Genomic DNA, 17,417 nt, shown 5'->3' with positions numbered 1-17,417 from the left:
GAGTGAAAAGCAGTTCCACTCCCAGCACCTTTCGAATGTCTCCTCACCCAGATCCCAAGGGTGAGCCCAGACATGCTGTGTGGACATATGGTCCCACCACCCATAAGGGCTGGCCTACATTTCCAGTGCAATCAGGCTGGCAGGTAAAGGTGGGAGCCCTGGTAGACTGATCCCTGCTACACACATTGGTTTTTGGTATGGATAGGGCAAATGCAAATGCAGAAATTAAATATATGGTGTCTGACAGATTAACATGAATTTATCGTTTCTCTTTTGATGCCCATGGCACCATGGCAACAGTCCTTTTTAGTACAACAGCTAGACAGTTCAACTCGATCTGAACATTTTCATAATGACAGAGAAAGAAAATATTTCTCTTTTTCTTGCTTAAGGACAATGGATATCCTGGCACACCCATGGCCATGGAAGCAGCTTTATCTTTGTCCCTAATCAAGCTGATTCAGCCCACACTAAGGGTTCATGTGGAGAAACTGTCCATGGCTGCAAATATGAAAAAATGTGCTTGTTGAACTTGCCGCAAGCATAATAGTAACAAATGAAGTACACACATAAAAATGTCCTCATAAAAATTGGTAATGGATCAATAAGGTGGCCTGGAATGCATTATCCTGTAAAATGAACCTGCTTACAGGAAGGTAATAATCTCCATGCATTTACATTATTATCTACATGTTTATAGAAACCCACCATTAAACAGACTGTTCCTTGCATGAGCATCAACAGAATAGTTGCGGGCCATTTTCTTTCTGTGAAAAGCTTTCCTTGCTTTTGTAACCCAGCTTGAAAGAGACATCACTAGGCAGCATCTCTCCCATCATCCCTATACATGCAAAAATCACAACTATGGCCACTGGGCATTACTTAAAAAGATATGTGGGAAAAGTGTCTGCTCTGTCAGCAACTGCCTGGACTTTGTCTGGTACCTCACATTGTATGTGTTAGTGGATTTCCAGTATATGGTTGGGGACGATTTCAGAGTGAAATTCATGTTGGTCTATTTTTATTTTTAAGTTCAACTAAAAGAAGCAGCAGACACATAGCTAGAAAGCTACAGGAAGGATCACAAGAATCAACAATATGATCACCCCGATGATTTTCATTTTCTATTCGATAAAGTGTTTCATAAAGAGAGAAGCAACTTTCACTTTCTTGCCCTGCACTAATTTCCTGCCACCTGTTTGTTTCAGAGCTGTCATTGCAAGGCTCCACTTTGATGATGATCATATTGTTTAGACTTTACAGGGAGATGAGTTGATTAGGAATCTAATTGAAAATAGCCTATATTATAAAACCGATGGGGAAAACATATTTGAGGATGGCTTGCAGCCTACGATTATAATTTACTGAAGAGGCTTAGGCCGATGCCAATTAAATGTATTGAGAATGCACATCTTGTCCGCATGCAGGCCTGCACACCGCAACGTGAATATCCTCACTTGTTCATCCTGTCAAAGGTAGATGGCTTTTGCCCAAGCACAAAGCCCGTGAGTACGCGAGTGATGTCCGAGGTTAAGGTGATCACTTAATGGTTTCTAAATTGGGATTTTGTCGGTTTGTTGGAGGGTGAATTTAATGCACTGGCGTATCCCTGCGGTTGCCTAGTAACTCGCTGGCAGTGGGCGCCGTGGAGAGATGGTGGGCGCTCCGTTAAAACCATTGGCGCTCCTGACCTTGGCGTCGTGAATGCGCAGCGCACACAGTCTGTGCAAAGCAGGAGATAAGAGTACAGATCTGTGTGTTTGATACTGAAACCGGGGGGAATAGGCTATTCCGCACGCAAGCCCGTTGTCTTTTAGTAGCAAAACATGACGGGCATGGCTACGGAGGAAATCTCGAGATGGAGCGCGTATCAGCTTCTGTAAAAACAGGTGAGTTAACCTAATGATTATGGATTTTTTTTCCGTGGGACGAATATTTGTCCATATCTATCACTGATAACCTGGCTAATTGTCTGATTTAAAGCGATTGCTCAATGATAGACCATGGTGGAGCATTTATTGGCTCGCCAATAATTTTTTTGTGTGGCTATTTTATCCGATATTCCACCGTCCTAGACCTAGATTAAACAAGCTCAGTCACAACGTGAGGCAGCGCACACACACTACAGCAGTTTGTCGATGCTGTTTCAAGGGCTGTGGCTTGGTTGTCTCTGTGGGTCTGGATCCTTGCATTAATTTATAAAGCGTTGATTATTATGTTGAGTGCTACCTGCATGTTCTCTATAAGGTAGCCTCTTCTCCGCATCAATCCCTGCTCCTCTTTATTGCACTGCTGATTTAGGGGGAATTTGGGGAATCCACTAAAACGGGTTTGAGCCTCGCCAGTCGAATTACAAGGACATTGGGAGCCCAGTACTGTTGTCTGATATAGCCTACTAGGCTCTTTCTCAAATGCTTTCATGTCAAGTGCCCCTCAGGCTTCCAGGACCTAATCGATAGGATGTTGTTCAAGGGGTTTTTATTAGTAGTGAATTGGTGTTGAATTGTGTGCCTGTCAATGATGTAGGTGTAGAGATAGTAATTTTGGGAGAGAAACATGATTATAGCCATCATTTTAATAGGTGTGTGACTGGGATCAGTCAAATGGGAATTAAAGTATTTGGGTCCCAGGAAACCCAAGTCATTTGACCCAAAGCACCACTGTGATGCATAAACACCTGGCTGGTGGTAATATGCTACTTATCACTCAGTTACTGAATTATGGCAAGCATTTAATAATTGGCGAGAAATATTTTACCCATGTTTCTTTCCTGTCCTGCTGCTGGGCGCGTTGCCAGTCTAAATTGCCCAAATACTTGCAGTGTATCAAACTTGACTGAGTGATGGCTCACTTTTATTACATGGCCCATTTGGTGTAAGCTATAAAGCTTTTATCCACATCTGTCCCATCTCAGAGCACAAGTTGGAAAAAGAGTTGCAGTATTCAGCTGCTTTGACAGTCTGCAGTACAATGAGTAAAACCAAATGAATGTAATGTATGTATAGCCCTAAAAATGTTCCAATGATTTAAATTAGAAGTTTGATTTGATGTCAAATAGCTAAAAAAAAATGAAAATCTATTGATACTAATATCATGAATGCAAGTGTAATTTAATATCATATTACCCCTTTGATGTACAGCAGCTCCAGCAGTGTCTTGTGTTTTTACTGCCAGGGCTGCTTCATAAGCTTGAGACACCTAACCAAGTCTGATTGCTGATGCCGACTACACAGCCTGCAACGGCTAATTTGATGATTGGTAACGAGCAGAGAGAATTTTTACCTCCAAATGATTTATCATCAGTGTCAGTTACAAACCAGAAGGTGTGCCTTGATCTACAAAACGAAATTCTGATTCTCTGTCTTTTCCATTTTAATTTCTTTGGAGCCGGACATCATTGTCACATAACAGATAGAAGATGGAACAAGTCTTGTCCTTTTTTGGTTATGGGAACATTTTTAAGTGTTAATTAATACAGACAAAGCTGGCCTAGGGCAGAGATGTACACTATTTCTCAAATGAAACCTGTGTGATAGTCCTCTGATTTGTCCCATCCTTTTAAAACGGGCAAACTATGCTGATGTTCATATCAGGCAATGTGCTGCACACATGTGAAAGAGAGAATGAGCTGCCTTTAGTTGTGTTTATGTTCCTGATAGTGTACACAAAATGTTGCAGGGAAAGAGAAAAGCCAATGCACCAAAGCTATGGTTTATTCCTTTCTTACATTAGGAGGAAGACATTGTCCCCTATATTAATAGATAGGTTCATCAGATTGAAAGAAAGCTGTTTAGCTGCAGTCTTTCACAATGCTCGAGGCTGGACTCGTCAATACATCTGATTAGGTTAACAAGCTTGTTTTTGCTTTGTTCATTGACGAGCCAGTGAGAACCTGATTTTGAGCATATTAGGCTAACTGCTGTCCTAAGGACTAAGGCAGGATGCATTTTAGATGACAAAGTAGTTAATTGGAAGAAGCACAAAACAGTTTAATCTCTTTCGTTCTACATGGGTGAGCTTACATTTGACAACCTCTACTTGTCACTGGAACGACTAACAGATCCAGAATCAAGTAAACTGTCACCTAAAAATAAGAAACATATAGAATCAGAAGGGATTTCATTCATGGCTTCCATTACGTCTATTTTGTGAATAAGCAGTTATGCGGTATTTCTTAATACTTGAAGAAAATGGATGAACAGATTTCTTATAATTGAACAGATTTTTTTATGATAATGTAAGCTGAGGGGGGAGGGGGGGATGGATTGCAGCAGACAAAGACTGCCACAAATCAAGCTGTCAAAAAGAAGTATCAAAGGATCCTTTTCCTCTGATATTAAACTCAAATTGTCTGTCGCTGCCTATAAGCCTTCCTCAAGTCTTTCAATTAACCTGCAATTACTTTGCTTTATGAGAGGTGGGGGGAGGGGGGTCCCATCAGACATGTTTGTTGTGGGACACCATTATGTAGCTGACAGTGTCGCTTAAGAAGTAAGGCACAAAAAAGATAAATATTCTCTATTCATGCTGTGGAGACTTGGGTGTTTTTGAAATGTATTCCAGCGCTGAAACATCACAATCTAGCCAGATATTTCTTTCCCAGTGTGGTCCTTTTTAATCTCTTTTCAGTGCATATTAAAGATTTGTCTTTCTTTTCTTTTGCTTTTACATAAGAAAAGGGGTGCTTAACACCTTTTATGTTGAGATGCATTCGCAGCATCACTTCAACATCACAGCAGATGGAATTTTCAGATTCCTCCCATCGCCTCCTCCACTGATACACAGAGATGAGTATTCAGTGATTTGTTCATGTCAAAGCATACATTTGCTCTTTTAAGACAGGAATTTGCGCCAAAAGGTTTTTAGCATCGAAGTGTTACAGCGGATGTGGCATACTGATATTAGGCTTATATAAAAGGATGCATTCAGAGCCCAAAGATAGAGGAGGACAATAAAAATACTTGTATCAAAAGCTAGTCAGTTATACAGATATGCAGTGACTATTGTAATGTGGTTTTAATATTTTCTTATCTAATTTTTTTGATCATCTTGTTTTCAGAATTTTGTGCACTGCAATGAAAATCGGAAGTCGGGGCAGCCCATACCTGGCTGAGATGTATTTGGATTTGTTGGAGCCAAAGGCACAGTGAGTGATGTCTGTTTGACAGGGTCAGTGCAGAGAGACTGAACGGACACTACAGTGTGCATTTGTGCAGTGCAAGGGCACTGTCTTGCCCAGACCATGTGGCTGGCTACATTCAGAGACCATCTGTTGCCTGCACACCTGCTACATCAGCAAGGGACTGTAACCATCACCCACTGTGCTCTTCTATGGTGGATATTATGTTCCTGCTGGTCATTCACCAAGGCAACAAGCCAGAAATTCTACCCAACAGTGACCACCCAGTTTGGGAAACTGCGAGGCCTCAGGGTTCCAGTGCCCAGCGAGGTCCTGAGGCCCGTTGATCAGTATCTGGGGGTCCCCTATGCTGCCCCACCTGTGGGTGAGAAGCGCTTCATGCCCCCAGAGCAGCCGTCCTCTTGGTCAGGTATCAAGAATGCTACCCACTTCATGCCTGTGTGCCCTCAGAACATCCACAACACCGTGCCAGAGATCATGATGCCCATATGGTTCACATATAACCTGGACACAGTGGCCACATACATTCAGGATCAGAGTGAGGACTGTTTATATCTAAACATCTACGCTCCGACAGAGGATGGTGAGTTGGTGTGATAAAATGGACAGCAATGACTTTACACATTCATTGTTCACTGTTATCGTGGCCGCGATGTTGTCCTGTTAACGTCATAAAGCATGTGTGTGACCACTGCTCATGTCATTGCCCCCACTAAGGGCTGATTTACCATCTAAAGCAAGGCCATCATTTATTCACCTGTTGCAATCATATTCCATTTGCAATAACAATCATGTTCTCTCTGATAAGCAGGCATTTTGTTCATATTTTGGCAGGTTTGGCAACCGAATGTGTACAGATACACATATTTAGGCATAATAAATGTACCGAGGTGTGTGCTTGTTTTACTTATGATGGTAATAGACATCCAGGGAAATATTGCTGAGGTAAGGCACTGTTCCAGTATTGGTCCACCTAAACTAAGCAATCATTTTCAGCTTCTAAAATGATTAGCATAGCATATTTGGCTGTCACCACTGAGCATCAAAGGTAATCTTGAGGAATTACTTAGGAGATCTTGTAAAGCCAGCCGGCATTGTTAGTTCCATGTTTGTTAAAAATTACAATGTCTTTATATTTTTCTGAATCTCTGCCTAGTTCAGACAGTGTGTCTGTTGGGGGCCAATTAGTGATGTGCAGGAGTCAACTCCTGTCTATCGCTTGCTGAATCCTTCCTATTTGTGTACTTATTATAGAACTGTGAAATGAACCAGCAAGGGAACATTTTGTGTGTCTGCTGTGCATCTGTAGATTAGCAGAACAGGGTGATACCACCGTAATTTTCTAAATCTAGTGCTGACAAACTGATTTTTCTAATTCGGGTTACTTCAAAACACCAATTAAACATGTTTTTGGAGTATTCTGAGTATTTCCTCCCTCACAAGCAGTCAGTATTATACAAAACATTCAGCACATTCAGCCATTGTATTGAACACGGCACTCTTTGACTGACTTTTCTATGGTAGCGTAGCAACAACAGATAAACAGCCTGCTTGAGAGGTAGCTGTCCAAAATGGTGCAGCCCACGTTTTATAAAGCTCCTGGTCTAGTGCTGCCTATAAAGGCCTCCTCACACGGCACACAAACAGGTTAATAAAATTCCACATTTGCATTCATACTTTAAAGGAAATAACATAACCCATCGGTTCTACACATTTTTTTATTTCTTCAGACGTCAGACTGTCATTGTTTATTTAAAATGCACCTTAGGTATTTTGACTTTATTATTTGTCTCACTAATGTGAAAGCTTTGCTGTTTTAATTTTTGCTTATCTCCAGTACTCTTTTTACCATGTCAAATTAAAGCGTGTGTTTCTGAAATTCCTGCAATTTATTATCTATTTTTGGGGTCTGATGCCTCACTTAAGTCAGAGTTTATTAATTATTGATCAATAAACCATATATCTCTTGTCTTCAATTATCCTGCAGTGGTTTACCTGAAGAATCGACACCACAGTTTGTGTAAAAATGTAATTACAGAGAGATGAAATCAACCAAGAAAGATGCATTACTCTCGTCAAAGCCAAGGCAGCTGGGTCAATATAACAATACACATAATAAGCCACTCAAAGTTAATAGTGTGTGTATATGTGCGTGTGTGCATGCACATATACACACACTGTCATTTCCTACAAATATCTAAGAAGAAACAAGAATTTGTTTCCTTGATGCAAACAGAAGGACAAACACTTATTAATTTGTACTCTAACTCGTAATGTAATTGTGTCATACATCTCCAAAGATTTTACATAGTGTCATCTATATTTTGTCAGAAAGCAATTAGAGGGAGAAATGCAACATACTGTATGTAAATGGGCTTATCTTCTTTTTGCCTATAATTTATGGATCTTTTTTCTTCTGATTCTGTCAGTTTGATTGGACCGTATATTAAATAAGAGGCACAGTCAACCATGCTATTTTGAATTCTGTACTTCTTTTTTTCCCCTCATGTGAATCCCAGGGAGCCAACACAAGAAAAAGGGGGCGGCTTTCTCACATGCTGAGACTCATATATCTGAAGGTATTTTTAAGAGCTCAAAGTCTTGATGCATGGAATCTTTTAGCTTGAGTTTGGTGGATGAAGATCTTACATTTCTTCCTTTTTATTTTCCCAAGGAGCCGTGGGGTTTCTTTTTATTTTGAGTGGAATAAGAAAGATGTTATCCAACTCATGAATACATAAGTCTGCTGTTACTGCACCTCATGTCTTGAGCGAGAACTACATCTCTGCTACCATGCACATTGATCCAGAGATTGCATCTACTTATCTGTTTGAAAGTTCCTGAAGACAGTCGTTAGCCAATATAACAAATAGGTCTCCAAATATGAAACATAGAGTTTCTGTTTTAGCTCGTACTATTAAATAAAGAGAACCCAGTGTGGCGTGGTTCAGTTCAAGTTTTTTTTATGCTTGTGCATGCATATTATATGTTGAACAGTAAAATTCCAACTTTACAGAATTTTCCTCTCAACTGGGATCCAACCGCAAGTCAAGTCAATCAGTTTTTTTCCTCTTTCTTCCTCTAATCTAAATCATTTCAGATATGGTACAAGATGTAGCATGAAATATGCTTGGTTGAGCGCTTACATGTACTGAAAATAGTTAATTGTACCCTTTTATTCATACGCCCCTTGTCAGAGTGTATTTACCATGCATTTTCCGAATGTCATTACAGCTTCCAAACCAAAGGCCTATCACTGCTTCTAAGCACCTTTTCTAAGCAGTTACCCATACCTCATACTGAACTCACACTGACTCATACTGTTTATATAAAGTTTTAGTAACCGTGCTCCATTAAATTCTCTGTTTCATTACTTTTGCCTCTGCAGTTGTTTGCTCAGCATGTGTGTGTATGTGTGTGTATGTGTGTGTGTGTGTGTGTGTGTGTGTGTGTTGACATTGCAGATATAAGGGACTCTGAAGCTCGTCCTGTGATGGTCTACATTCATGGGGGCTCCTATATGGAGGGTACTGGGAACATGATGGACGGCAGCGTGCTGGCCAGTTATGGGAATGTTGTTGTCGTTACGCTCAACTACAGAATTGGAATATTAGGTGATGACAACGTCTCTGTGTGGTAACATTTAACGTTTGTGTTTCAAATGGGGTATATAGCCCAGTTTAATCTGAGAGAATAAACTGTCATAATGGTCATTCATTTCTACTTAGGGTTAGCAGAAGATGAGACATGAGAGAGAAATGTATAACAGTATAAGAAAATGTAGGTAACTGAGATTTTGGCACGGCATGGCATAGCTTGATTTGGATACAAATGTTGTTCTCAGGAGTGAAGCAAATATGTATCATTCATTCTGAAAAACACAATTTATCTTCATTTAGATGGATTTATCTAATCTATACAAGACTATCAGCGTTTGCCATTCTTGAAAGAAAAATTATTTATATATAGTATAGGATTCAGCATTCACAAGGTGAAGAGTTTTTTGTTTCTCGGTGTTTAACATTCAAAACAATACGTTGTTTAGACGAGACTAGACAGGGGAATAAGTAATTGGATCAATTGTAAGCACACCAGTGACCTCTGTGTGGTTTTATGAAATTCATGTAAAGGAATAGGCGCAAGTAAAGAATTTATTTATTTATGCACATTGAATTTTATCAAGTCACGTGCAAGGAGAGCGTTCAGATTTGATGAGCAGTGCCCTGATCTCTTCCTGAGACTAGCATAGCTTGGACACTGTAGGAGAGAGCAAAGACACATTTGCACCTGAGAGGAAATGGTGTCAGTTGATTTGGACGTCCTGCTGGACTACATCTTTAGATTAAAGCTGTTGTGTATATACTGTAGATTTCCACTTCAGCACCGGCTCTGTTGTCTCTCTGTGTACTTCAGGCTTCCTCAGTACTGGTGACCAAGCAGCAAAAGGAAACTACGGACTCCTGGATCAGATTCAAGCTCTCCGTTGGATCAGTAAGAACATCGGTTACTTTGGAGGGGACCCAGGTCGCATCACAGTATTTGGATCTGGAATCGGCGCTTCCTGTGTCAGTCTGCTAACTCTTTCCCACCACTCAGAGGGTAAGAATCTGCGATTGATCATGTCAGTTATCTCTGACTTTGATCAATACAGATTTATTCTTAGCTAAAGTTGTAGTATTCCTGAAGTATTAATTAATGCAAGAATGAATCAATGTTTTAGTCGCTTTTTGAACAGTAATCTTTAATAATTTTGAAATTGTGTTTGTTTCAAGTGCAGCTCTAAATGCTCTGTCAGGGAGATGAAGTGTTATGATATGGGAGTGGGGTAAAGGGAGTATTCGTTAAGTAAGTGATTGCTTTTGTTCCCCTCATCTCAATCTAATCAGCCTAAAAGCTTTGCCTCTTAAAATGTGAAGCTCTTAAAGAAGCCTACTGGCATTATAAAGTTTTCACCGTGTCATCACGTTCACCTGTGTCCAACTGAGTAATTCTTCCCTCTTTATTCAGCCCTCTTTTACCCACCTGAACTGTATGGTAAACAGTTTCAAAGTTTATCCAAAAATTACCATGCATTTCTTGTAATGGTCTTCTTTGATTGCAAGACTTGATTGAAGATACTATTTACCTAAGATAATGTAGGTGTGAGGAAGAAGCAGGACGAAAGAAAGAGTCTAAATTCTTAAGATGTTTTCTGTAAAAATGTAATTTATTTTTTTCCTACAGATATAGTACTTAAGTTGAAAACGGCATATTTTAGTGCCGTGTCCACTGCAAACTGTTAAAAAATATATATTAATTATGACATGACAAAATAAATTGATAGGAATTAAATTAAAACACCTGTATAAGTATACAGGGAACTGATATCTGATATCTACTGACAAAAATATGCTTTAGAGTTACCTGCACTTCTTTTCAGTGGATATCATGCCATTTGATAAACACAAAGCTCCTTGTAAGAATCAAAGCTGCGTATTTCAATATGGGAGGTCCACAGGGAATTGAACCTCTTATCTTTGCTGTATTATTGCCCTGGCCCTCCCATTGATGCTGGACAGAATCACAAGAAGGGCAGAAATTATGTGTTTTCGTCAACGCCAGGGAGGCGGCAACTGTCCTTTGTGAGGTTTGTATTTGATGCCCTAGCTTGGCTGCGTCGAATGCACAAAGACCTCCGGCTGTCTTTGAAGTAGACTGGGCTAGCTGCTGCCCTAAAAAATGAAATAAATGACAGCAAAGGAGGAAGAAAGTGACACTGTCCCTGCACTCTTTTTCCAGCGACTGCTATGCCTTAACCTTAGCAGAGTCTTTTTTGAGTTGATACATATCACTTGTCATTTTTAGGTGGTAGATACAAAATCCCTAAAGACAGGGGTGACGCACTGCATATAAACAATTCAACAAAGCAGTGAGTTTACTGTATCAACATTGAAAGATCGGGGTTACCGCATATTCAGCTTGCGCAAAAGACCCTCCACCTCACATTTGGCATCAGCAGTATAAGCTAAACAGCTTGTTAGACACACAGTATTAACGATTCTACAATTACAGTGCATCTGTCAATAACTGGTGCAGGGAAAACTAGACACCTCCTCACTGAAACAATGCTGTGTTTTCACAATCATCAGCATATAGTTATGCCACCGCATGAAACAAATAAGGGGAACAACAGAGAAGAGCAAAAGTATTTCTGTCATTTTATATCATTATATTAACAAGAGAATCAGCTGACATCCTATTACCAGTTCATTTCTTCTGCCTGCTGCTTTACTGAGCAGTTTCTCATCAGCAATGCTCAAATATATGGCCTTTCCCACGTAGAACTCTCACATGTAGGCTTGTTTGCTTTTGTCTACCCAGACTGTATGTGGCAACAAATCTTGGATTTAATTGTGAATAGCAATTGGTGTAAAGTAATTCATGTATTTGTTTGAGGTATAGTTCAGAATGCTCTCAGAAGATCTGAAAAATAATACTAATAATAAGTATTTGTTGGGCTAAAGCACTAACCACTTTTCTCTGGGCTTCTGTTGTCTTGTGTGTCTTTTTGCTCTGAATTTTGTGTCCCAAGGTTTGTTTCACAGAGCCATCATTCAAAGCGGTTCAGCCCTGTCCAGCTGGGCTGTCAACTACCAACCAGTCAAGTACACCCGCATGCTGGCCGAGAGGGTTGGCTGCAACGTGCTGGACACCGTGGACATGGTCTCCTGCCTGCAGAAGAAGAGTGCAAAGGAGCTGGTGGAGCAAGACATCCAGCCTGCCCGATACCGCGTGGCTTTCGGTCCTGTCATTGACGGAGATGTCATCCCGGACGACCCGGAGATCCTGATGGAGCAGGGCGAGTTCCTTAACTATGATATAATGCTGGGTGTCAATCAGGGAGAGGGACTGCGCTTTGTGGAGAACGTGATGGACCTGGAGGACGGTGTGTCCGGCAACGATTTTGACTTTGCTGTGTCAGACTTTGTTGATAGTTTGTATGGCTACCCAGAAGGGAAGGACACACTGAGGGAGACAATTAAATTCATGTACACAGACTGGGCTGACAAGGACAACCCGGAGACCAGGAGGAAGACCCTGGTGGCTCTCTTCACCGACCACCAATGGGTGGAGCCCTCGGTGGTGACGGCTGACCTACATGCCCGCTACGGCTCGCCTACATACTTCTACGCCTTCTACCACCACTGCCAGAGCCTCATGAAGCCAGTGTGGTCAGACTCAGCGCACGGAGATGAGGTGCCTTATGTGTTTGGCATCCCTATGGTGGGTCCAACTGACCTGTTCCCCTGTAACTTCTCCCGGAACGACATCATGCTCAGTGCTGTAGTTATGACTTATTGGACCAACTTCGCCAAGAGTGGGTGAGTAACAGGAAATCCAGGGACAAACCAAAGTAGATGTTAATACAAATGTGGCTTATTTACATGTGGCTGCATTAGAATCTCATTCAGTATCCCATTTTACAAATCTACAAATTTACAAATCTTCTCTTGGCCTGTGGTATAACATAACTGGCCTCACTTGTGCTGAAATTTGCTTTTGTTGAGACTAGCATAACCTCTAGCTTCTGTGACATTCACCCTTCCTGTCTCACCCTGATTAAAGGACTGTAGAATCCAGCCTCCTAATTAAGTGCAGCCTGAGCTCGCACTGCCATGTCTTTAAGCCTTATCTCTTTTCCCCCTTTGTTAGTTCACAAGAACTCGGACATGAAAATTGGCGCTTCAGTTTTTATCAGTTAATATGAATTCCTTAACTTCAGTCATCTGTAAATTAGCTTTATCATTAATGCACAGACACTTCTTACTGTAAGTGAGTTCTGTTTCCGCGTTCTCAAATTGATTTCATGTCATCTCATTCTGTGTGAAGCACTTTGTACTATGCTTTGATAAGTGCTCCATAAATAAAGTGTATTATTATTATTATTATTATTATTATTATTATTATTATTTGACCTAAATTACAGTTTTACAGTCTCGTAAAATTTGTACTCACTAAACATTTAATTCTGTGCGCTATACCCAAAATGCTTTTTGGTGATGCTTACTTGCATAGTCACATTAAATTATAAAAATGTAGACTATTTACAGCACACACCATCTAATGAAGGCTATGTCTTTTCAAAAGCCATGTTGTCTCTTTTTTTAAAGAGGCAGTTTGGGCTTCTGGATAAACTCTCTTTACGCACATTCACAAGGTTTCATCACTTTGGGCAGACTTCATAAAGGTGATGGATCTTAACATTTACTGCTTAATTCACATAAATGTTTAAAGCACTGTTTAACAAAAGGGTTATGTTGAAGAGAACATCTGAAGAGGCAGTTAAGATGTTCTCCATAAACCTCTCCCAACTTTACAGTGAGTTATGATTTCAAGTAGCGGTGGCACAATAATCATCCCATAAATGCATATATCATGTACATCAATGTTGTGGACAACATCGATACCCTGGTACCAATTATTGGTGTCTTTATTTAAAGTACTGTATAGATTTGAGTATGAAGCCTTTAAGTTACTGTCAGGCAGAGATGATCTGTTGGGTCTAGCATGGGTTTTACAGATCTATTAATGGGTTTCCTTTAGGTACCTGTGATAGGGGAGGACTCCACTGCTGTCGTGCTACAGTTTTCATGCATTTTGAATGCACAGCTGCAATGAGTCTTTGTGGATGATGACTCGTGCAATAGGAGGAAACACATCACAGGTCACTGTGGGCTGCTGTTTTAGTGTGTGGGAGTGAGGAAATGGTGTGCCCTTGAGGAGAGATGGTGATATTACATTGTGTTGGCCTTCTTTAGTTGTCCTTCAGTTGATGAACTTAATGAAGCAGATACTCTGTTCCATTTGCATTTGGAAGAGCAACATTGCCTTTATATTACCTAGAGCTGGGCCATGTATGTGTGATTGGAATCATTATCACAATATGAATAAGGACATTTTATCAATAACGAGATATATCATGGTATGGCATCACATCAAGTCACATATAAAATAATCAAACTAATGTTCAGAGCAAAGAACTGTGTTCCACTGTGTGTAAAACAAAAAATAAATTAAACATTCGTTGGTTTTTAATTACTGCTTGTTCTGAATCATTAATTTGGACAACAATGTTTCTAGATCAATATCTTCAAAAGATCATGATGATATGATAAAACTGAATAAAGAATAATACTGGATTTAGCTTTCTTCCATCACTTTTATTTTTTATGACTGAAGTTTTCTGTCTCTAATGTGTTTGTAGGGATCCTAACAAGCCAGTGCCACAGGACACCAAGTTCATCCACACTAAGGCCAACCGCTTCGAGGAGGTGGCCTGGTCCAAGTATGACCCCTACGACCAGCTGTACTTGCACATTGGCCTGAAGCCTCGTATCCGTGATCACTACCGCGCCACCAAGGTGGCCTTCTGGAAACACCTGGTGCCCCATCTCTACAACCTCCACGACATGTTCCACTATTCCTCCACCACCACCAAGGTCACCCCGCTGGACCCCACCCAATCCAACGGTAAGAGGTCCGGCAGCACCGGCCGGCCTCCAGTATCCACTGCCCACAACGACGGTGAAGGGGGGAGGGAGATGGGTCCTCTGATCATGCCAAACCCGAGAGATTACTCTACAGAGCTCAGCGTCACCATTGCTGTTGGGGCGTCACTGCTGTTCCTCAACGTCCTGGCCTTCGCCGCTCTGTACTACCGCAAGGACAAGCGCAGTCGGCAGGACACGTCCCAGCAGCCCAGTCCCCAGCGTGACAGCAAAGGCAACAACGTGAGCCACACCACCACTATAGACGAGTCCCTGTCGTCCCAGCAGAGGAACCAGTGTGAGGCCCTTCACAATCCTCTTCACGTCTCACCCAGCATGGACTACCCACTCAGCCAGCGCCGCTCCCCTGATGACATCCCTCTGATGACCCCCAACAACATCACCATGATCCCCAATTCCTTGATGGGCCTCTCCAACATGAGTCCATACAGCACCTTCCCTGCTGGTTACAGCTCGGCAGGCCTGCCCAGCACCCACTCTACCACACGGGTATAGCCTGGCGGGAGACGAGAGGAGACGGAGAGGGGAACTGCGACGTACGTAAAACATGGAAATGTAAAGCTGTATTTAGGATGTGTAGGTAAAATAGGATTGAATATGTTTGTTCTGTATTTTCCAAAGGTGTACAACAGCCAACATCCTGCCTTTGCTCTCTCATAATAGGAAGTCAAACTGCAAAGTCATTTTATAATAATCATTGTCAAAGGCAGTCAAAAAGAAAAAGTGCATTTCATTTTCCACTTTGGCTTTTTTGGAACTTTACATAGCAAGAACTTAGTATAATGTTTATACAGTTGGATTTGTATGGGAAGCTTTTTCTTACTCTGTGATATCTATTTTGATCTCGTGGAACAAAGTGACATTCAAATCGTGGTGGACAGATATGAGATGTGGGAAAAGCTGAAAAGCAGTATTATTAATAATATTATTATTATCAAGCTATTTTATACATATTTCTCATGGTACATTGCTTATTATGAAAATGTATTTTTACTGTAATTACTTTAAAATGCCTTGTAACTCGCTCGCATAAGGAATTACTGTTGAATCATAACAACAAAGGTTTAAACCTTTACTGGTCACACATGTGGTAAAAATGTATCCAAAATTTCTCTCTGGTAGTAAAAAATATAACACCCTGGTGGATGTGTGGGTCGATGGGTTGGCGGATGTGGGTGTGATTGGGTGCGAGTGTGTGGGTGTGTGTACTATGCTACAAAACTGTAAATTAGGCATTGTTTGAGATTAACCATTCAGTTTTGCATAATAGTGTTATGTAATCTATTGTAGTCTATTTAAGTATCCTTGCTATATTTTTGTTTCATGTGTCTAAACCTTTGCTTAATACATTGTAGGAACATAACTTCTGCTTCACTATAAAAAAAAAATTGCTTAAATGTGTTTTCCAACTCCAACCAACTCATGGTTCTTTTGGTTTGGCTTCTTTGTACAGAATAAATTTAGACTTACATTTTATTTGTCGTTAGTTTATGAATACTGTAAGCTCTTCAGAAAGATAACTGTAATTACATTATAATTGTATGTATACCAATTTAATTCTTCACATTTAAAAAGGAGTTTCATGAAACAGATTATTGCTCCTTCTCCAAGTGGTTTGGACCCCGTGCGTACCAAGGTAAATCCAGGGGTCACTCTTGACATGATGGACAACAAGCTTTGAGATTTGATTTCTTTGAACCTATCATAATGTTGTTTAATCCAAATGAGACAACTATTAAAAGATTTTTGGAACTAAAGACGAGTCTTGTCAAAAGTTGGGATTTTATCACACAGGTTGGGTTTAATTTTGCAATAGCAAAATTAATTCTTCCTCTCTAAAATAAACCCTATTCAATTCACTTCCTTAAGGATTTTACCATTACAGCCTTACTTTGTCTGGGATAACCAGCACAAGACTGTTAGACACCATTAGACACCAAGCAGTCATGATGAGACACTGATAAATGTACACTTTTGGTCAACTTATAGTGTGTTGAGAATGATTAGATTATACAAACCACATTCAGCTTCTCTGCCACACATCTCTGCTCAACACTTATAATTTTATGTTTAACAGCCTCTTCCTTTCCTTATCTTCTTCTTGAGCCTCTTAACTGCTGATGCTCAGCTCTTGCTGCAGTTTTAGGGTTAATATTTAAAAATGTTGCAACACAGTGCTGGCAGTTTCCCCAGGGTTCAGACACGCAGCCAGCAGAGTCTGAGATTATCACGAAGGACAATCAAACACGCAAGCTAATAAAAACCCTGTTGGAAAACAGCTCAGTTCTCCCTTTACTTCATCATGCGGTAAAACAAATAATTTAGGCACTCACCACAGGAGGTCATTGCTACTGAATTCACTTCTGACTGAGTCTGACGTGTTTTTGTCCTCCAAGTGCTTGTTTATTTGTTTGATGCCTGTTTGTTCGTTTTATCACAAGATAAGATAACACACATTAACATAACAGGGATAGGAGGTGGTGCAAATATTTTTATATCCTCCCCTGTATAAACACATGCACATTACCATTTTCGGTGCATCAATATTGGCGAGTATACTGCGCACACACAGTCACATATAGTGCATGATATGTAGAACAGTGTAGTCACTGCTGTCCATGGTGCTGATCATGATAAAGATTCCAGTTTCTATCTGATTATGCAAAATATAATGATGTATGCATCATAATAGCATTTGCAGCTTAGAGAAAGCTTAGAGCAATGTGTAA

The 17,417-nt window shown here is 40.5% G+C and overlaps 1 protein-coding gene across 2 annotated transcripts; it reads left to right on the top strand.

The window, feature by feature from the left end:
- The first annotated feature begins 1,261 nt into the window (after nt 1-1,261).
- On the top strand, nt 1,262-16,445 carry nlgn3b (neuroligin 3b). 2 transcript variants are annotated; one of them, XM_038708366.1, is made up of 7 exons: nt 1,262-1,889; nt 5,060-5,723; nt 7,660-7,719; nt 8,605-8,754; nt 9,554-9,739; nt 11,712-12,501; nt 14,385-16,445. In XM_038708366.1, the coding sequence occupies exons 2-7, from the start codon at nt 5,243-5,245 to the stop codon at nt 15,181-15,183; spliced, it is 2,466 nt and encodes an 821-aa protein (XP_038564294.1). In that variant the 5' UTR covers nt 1,262-1,889; nt 5,060-5,242; the 3' UTR covers nt 15,184-16,445. The 2 variants fall into 2 exon arrangements, with proteins under 2 accessions (XP_038564294.1, XP_038564295.1); XM_038708367.1 differs by lacking the exon at nt 7,660-7,719 and having other exon boundaries at nt 1,266-1,889.
- Nucleotides 16,446-17,417: the final 972 nt, after the last annotated feature.

The sequence above is a fragment of the Micropterus salmoides genome, unplaced genomic scaffold, assembly GCF_014851395.1.
Source record: "Micropterus salmoides isolate LMB-PRFRI ecotype aquatic unplaced genomic scaffold, ASM1485139v1 Ms_hic_scaffold_9, whole genome shotgun sequence".
NCBI lineage: Eukaryota > Metazoa > Chordata > Actinopteri > Centrarchiformes > Centrarchidae > Micropterus > Micropterus salmoides.
This window is presented reverse-complemented; position numbering and strand designations above follow the sequence as displayed.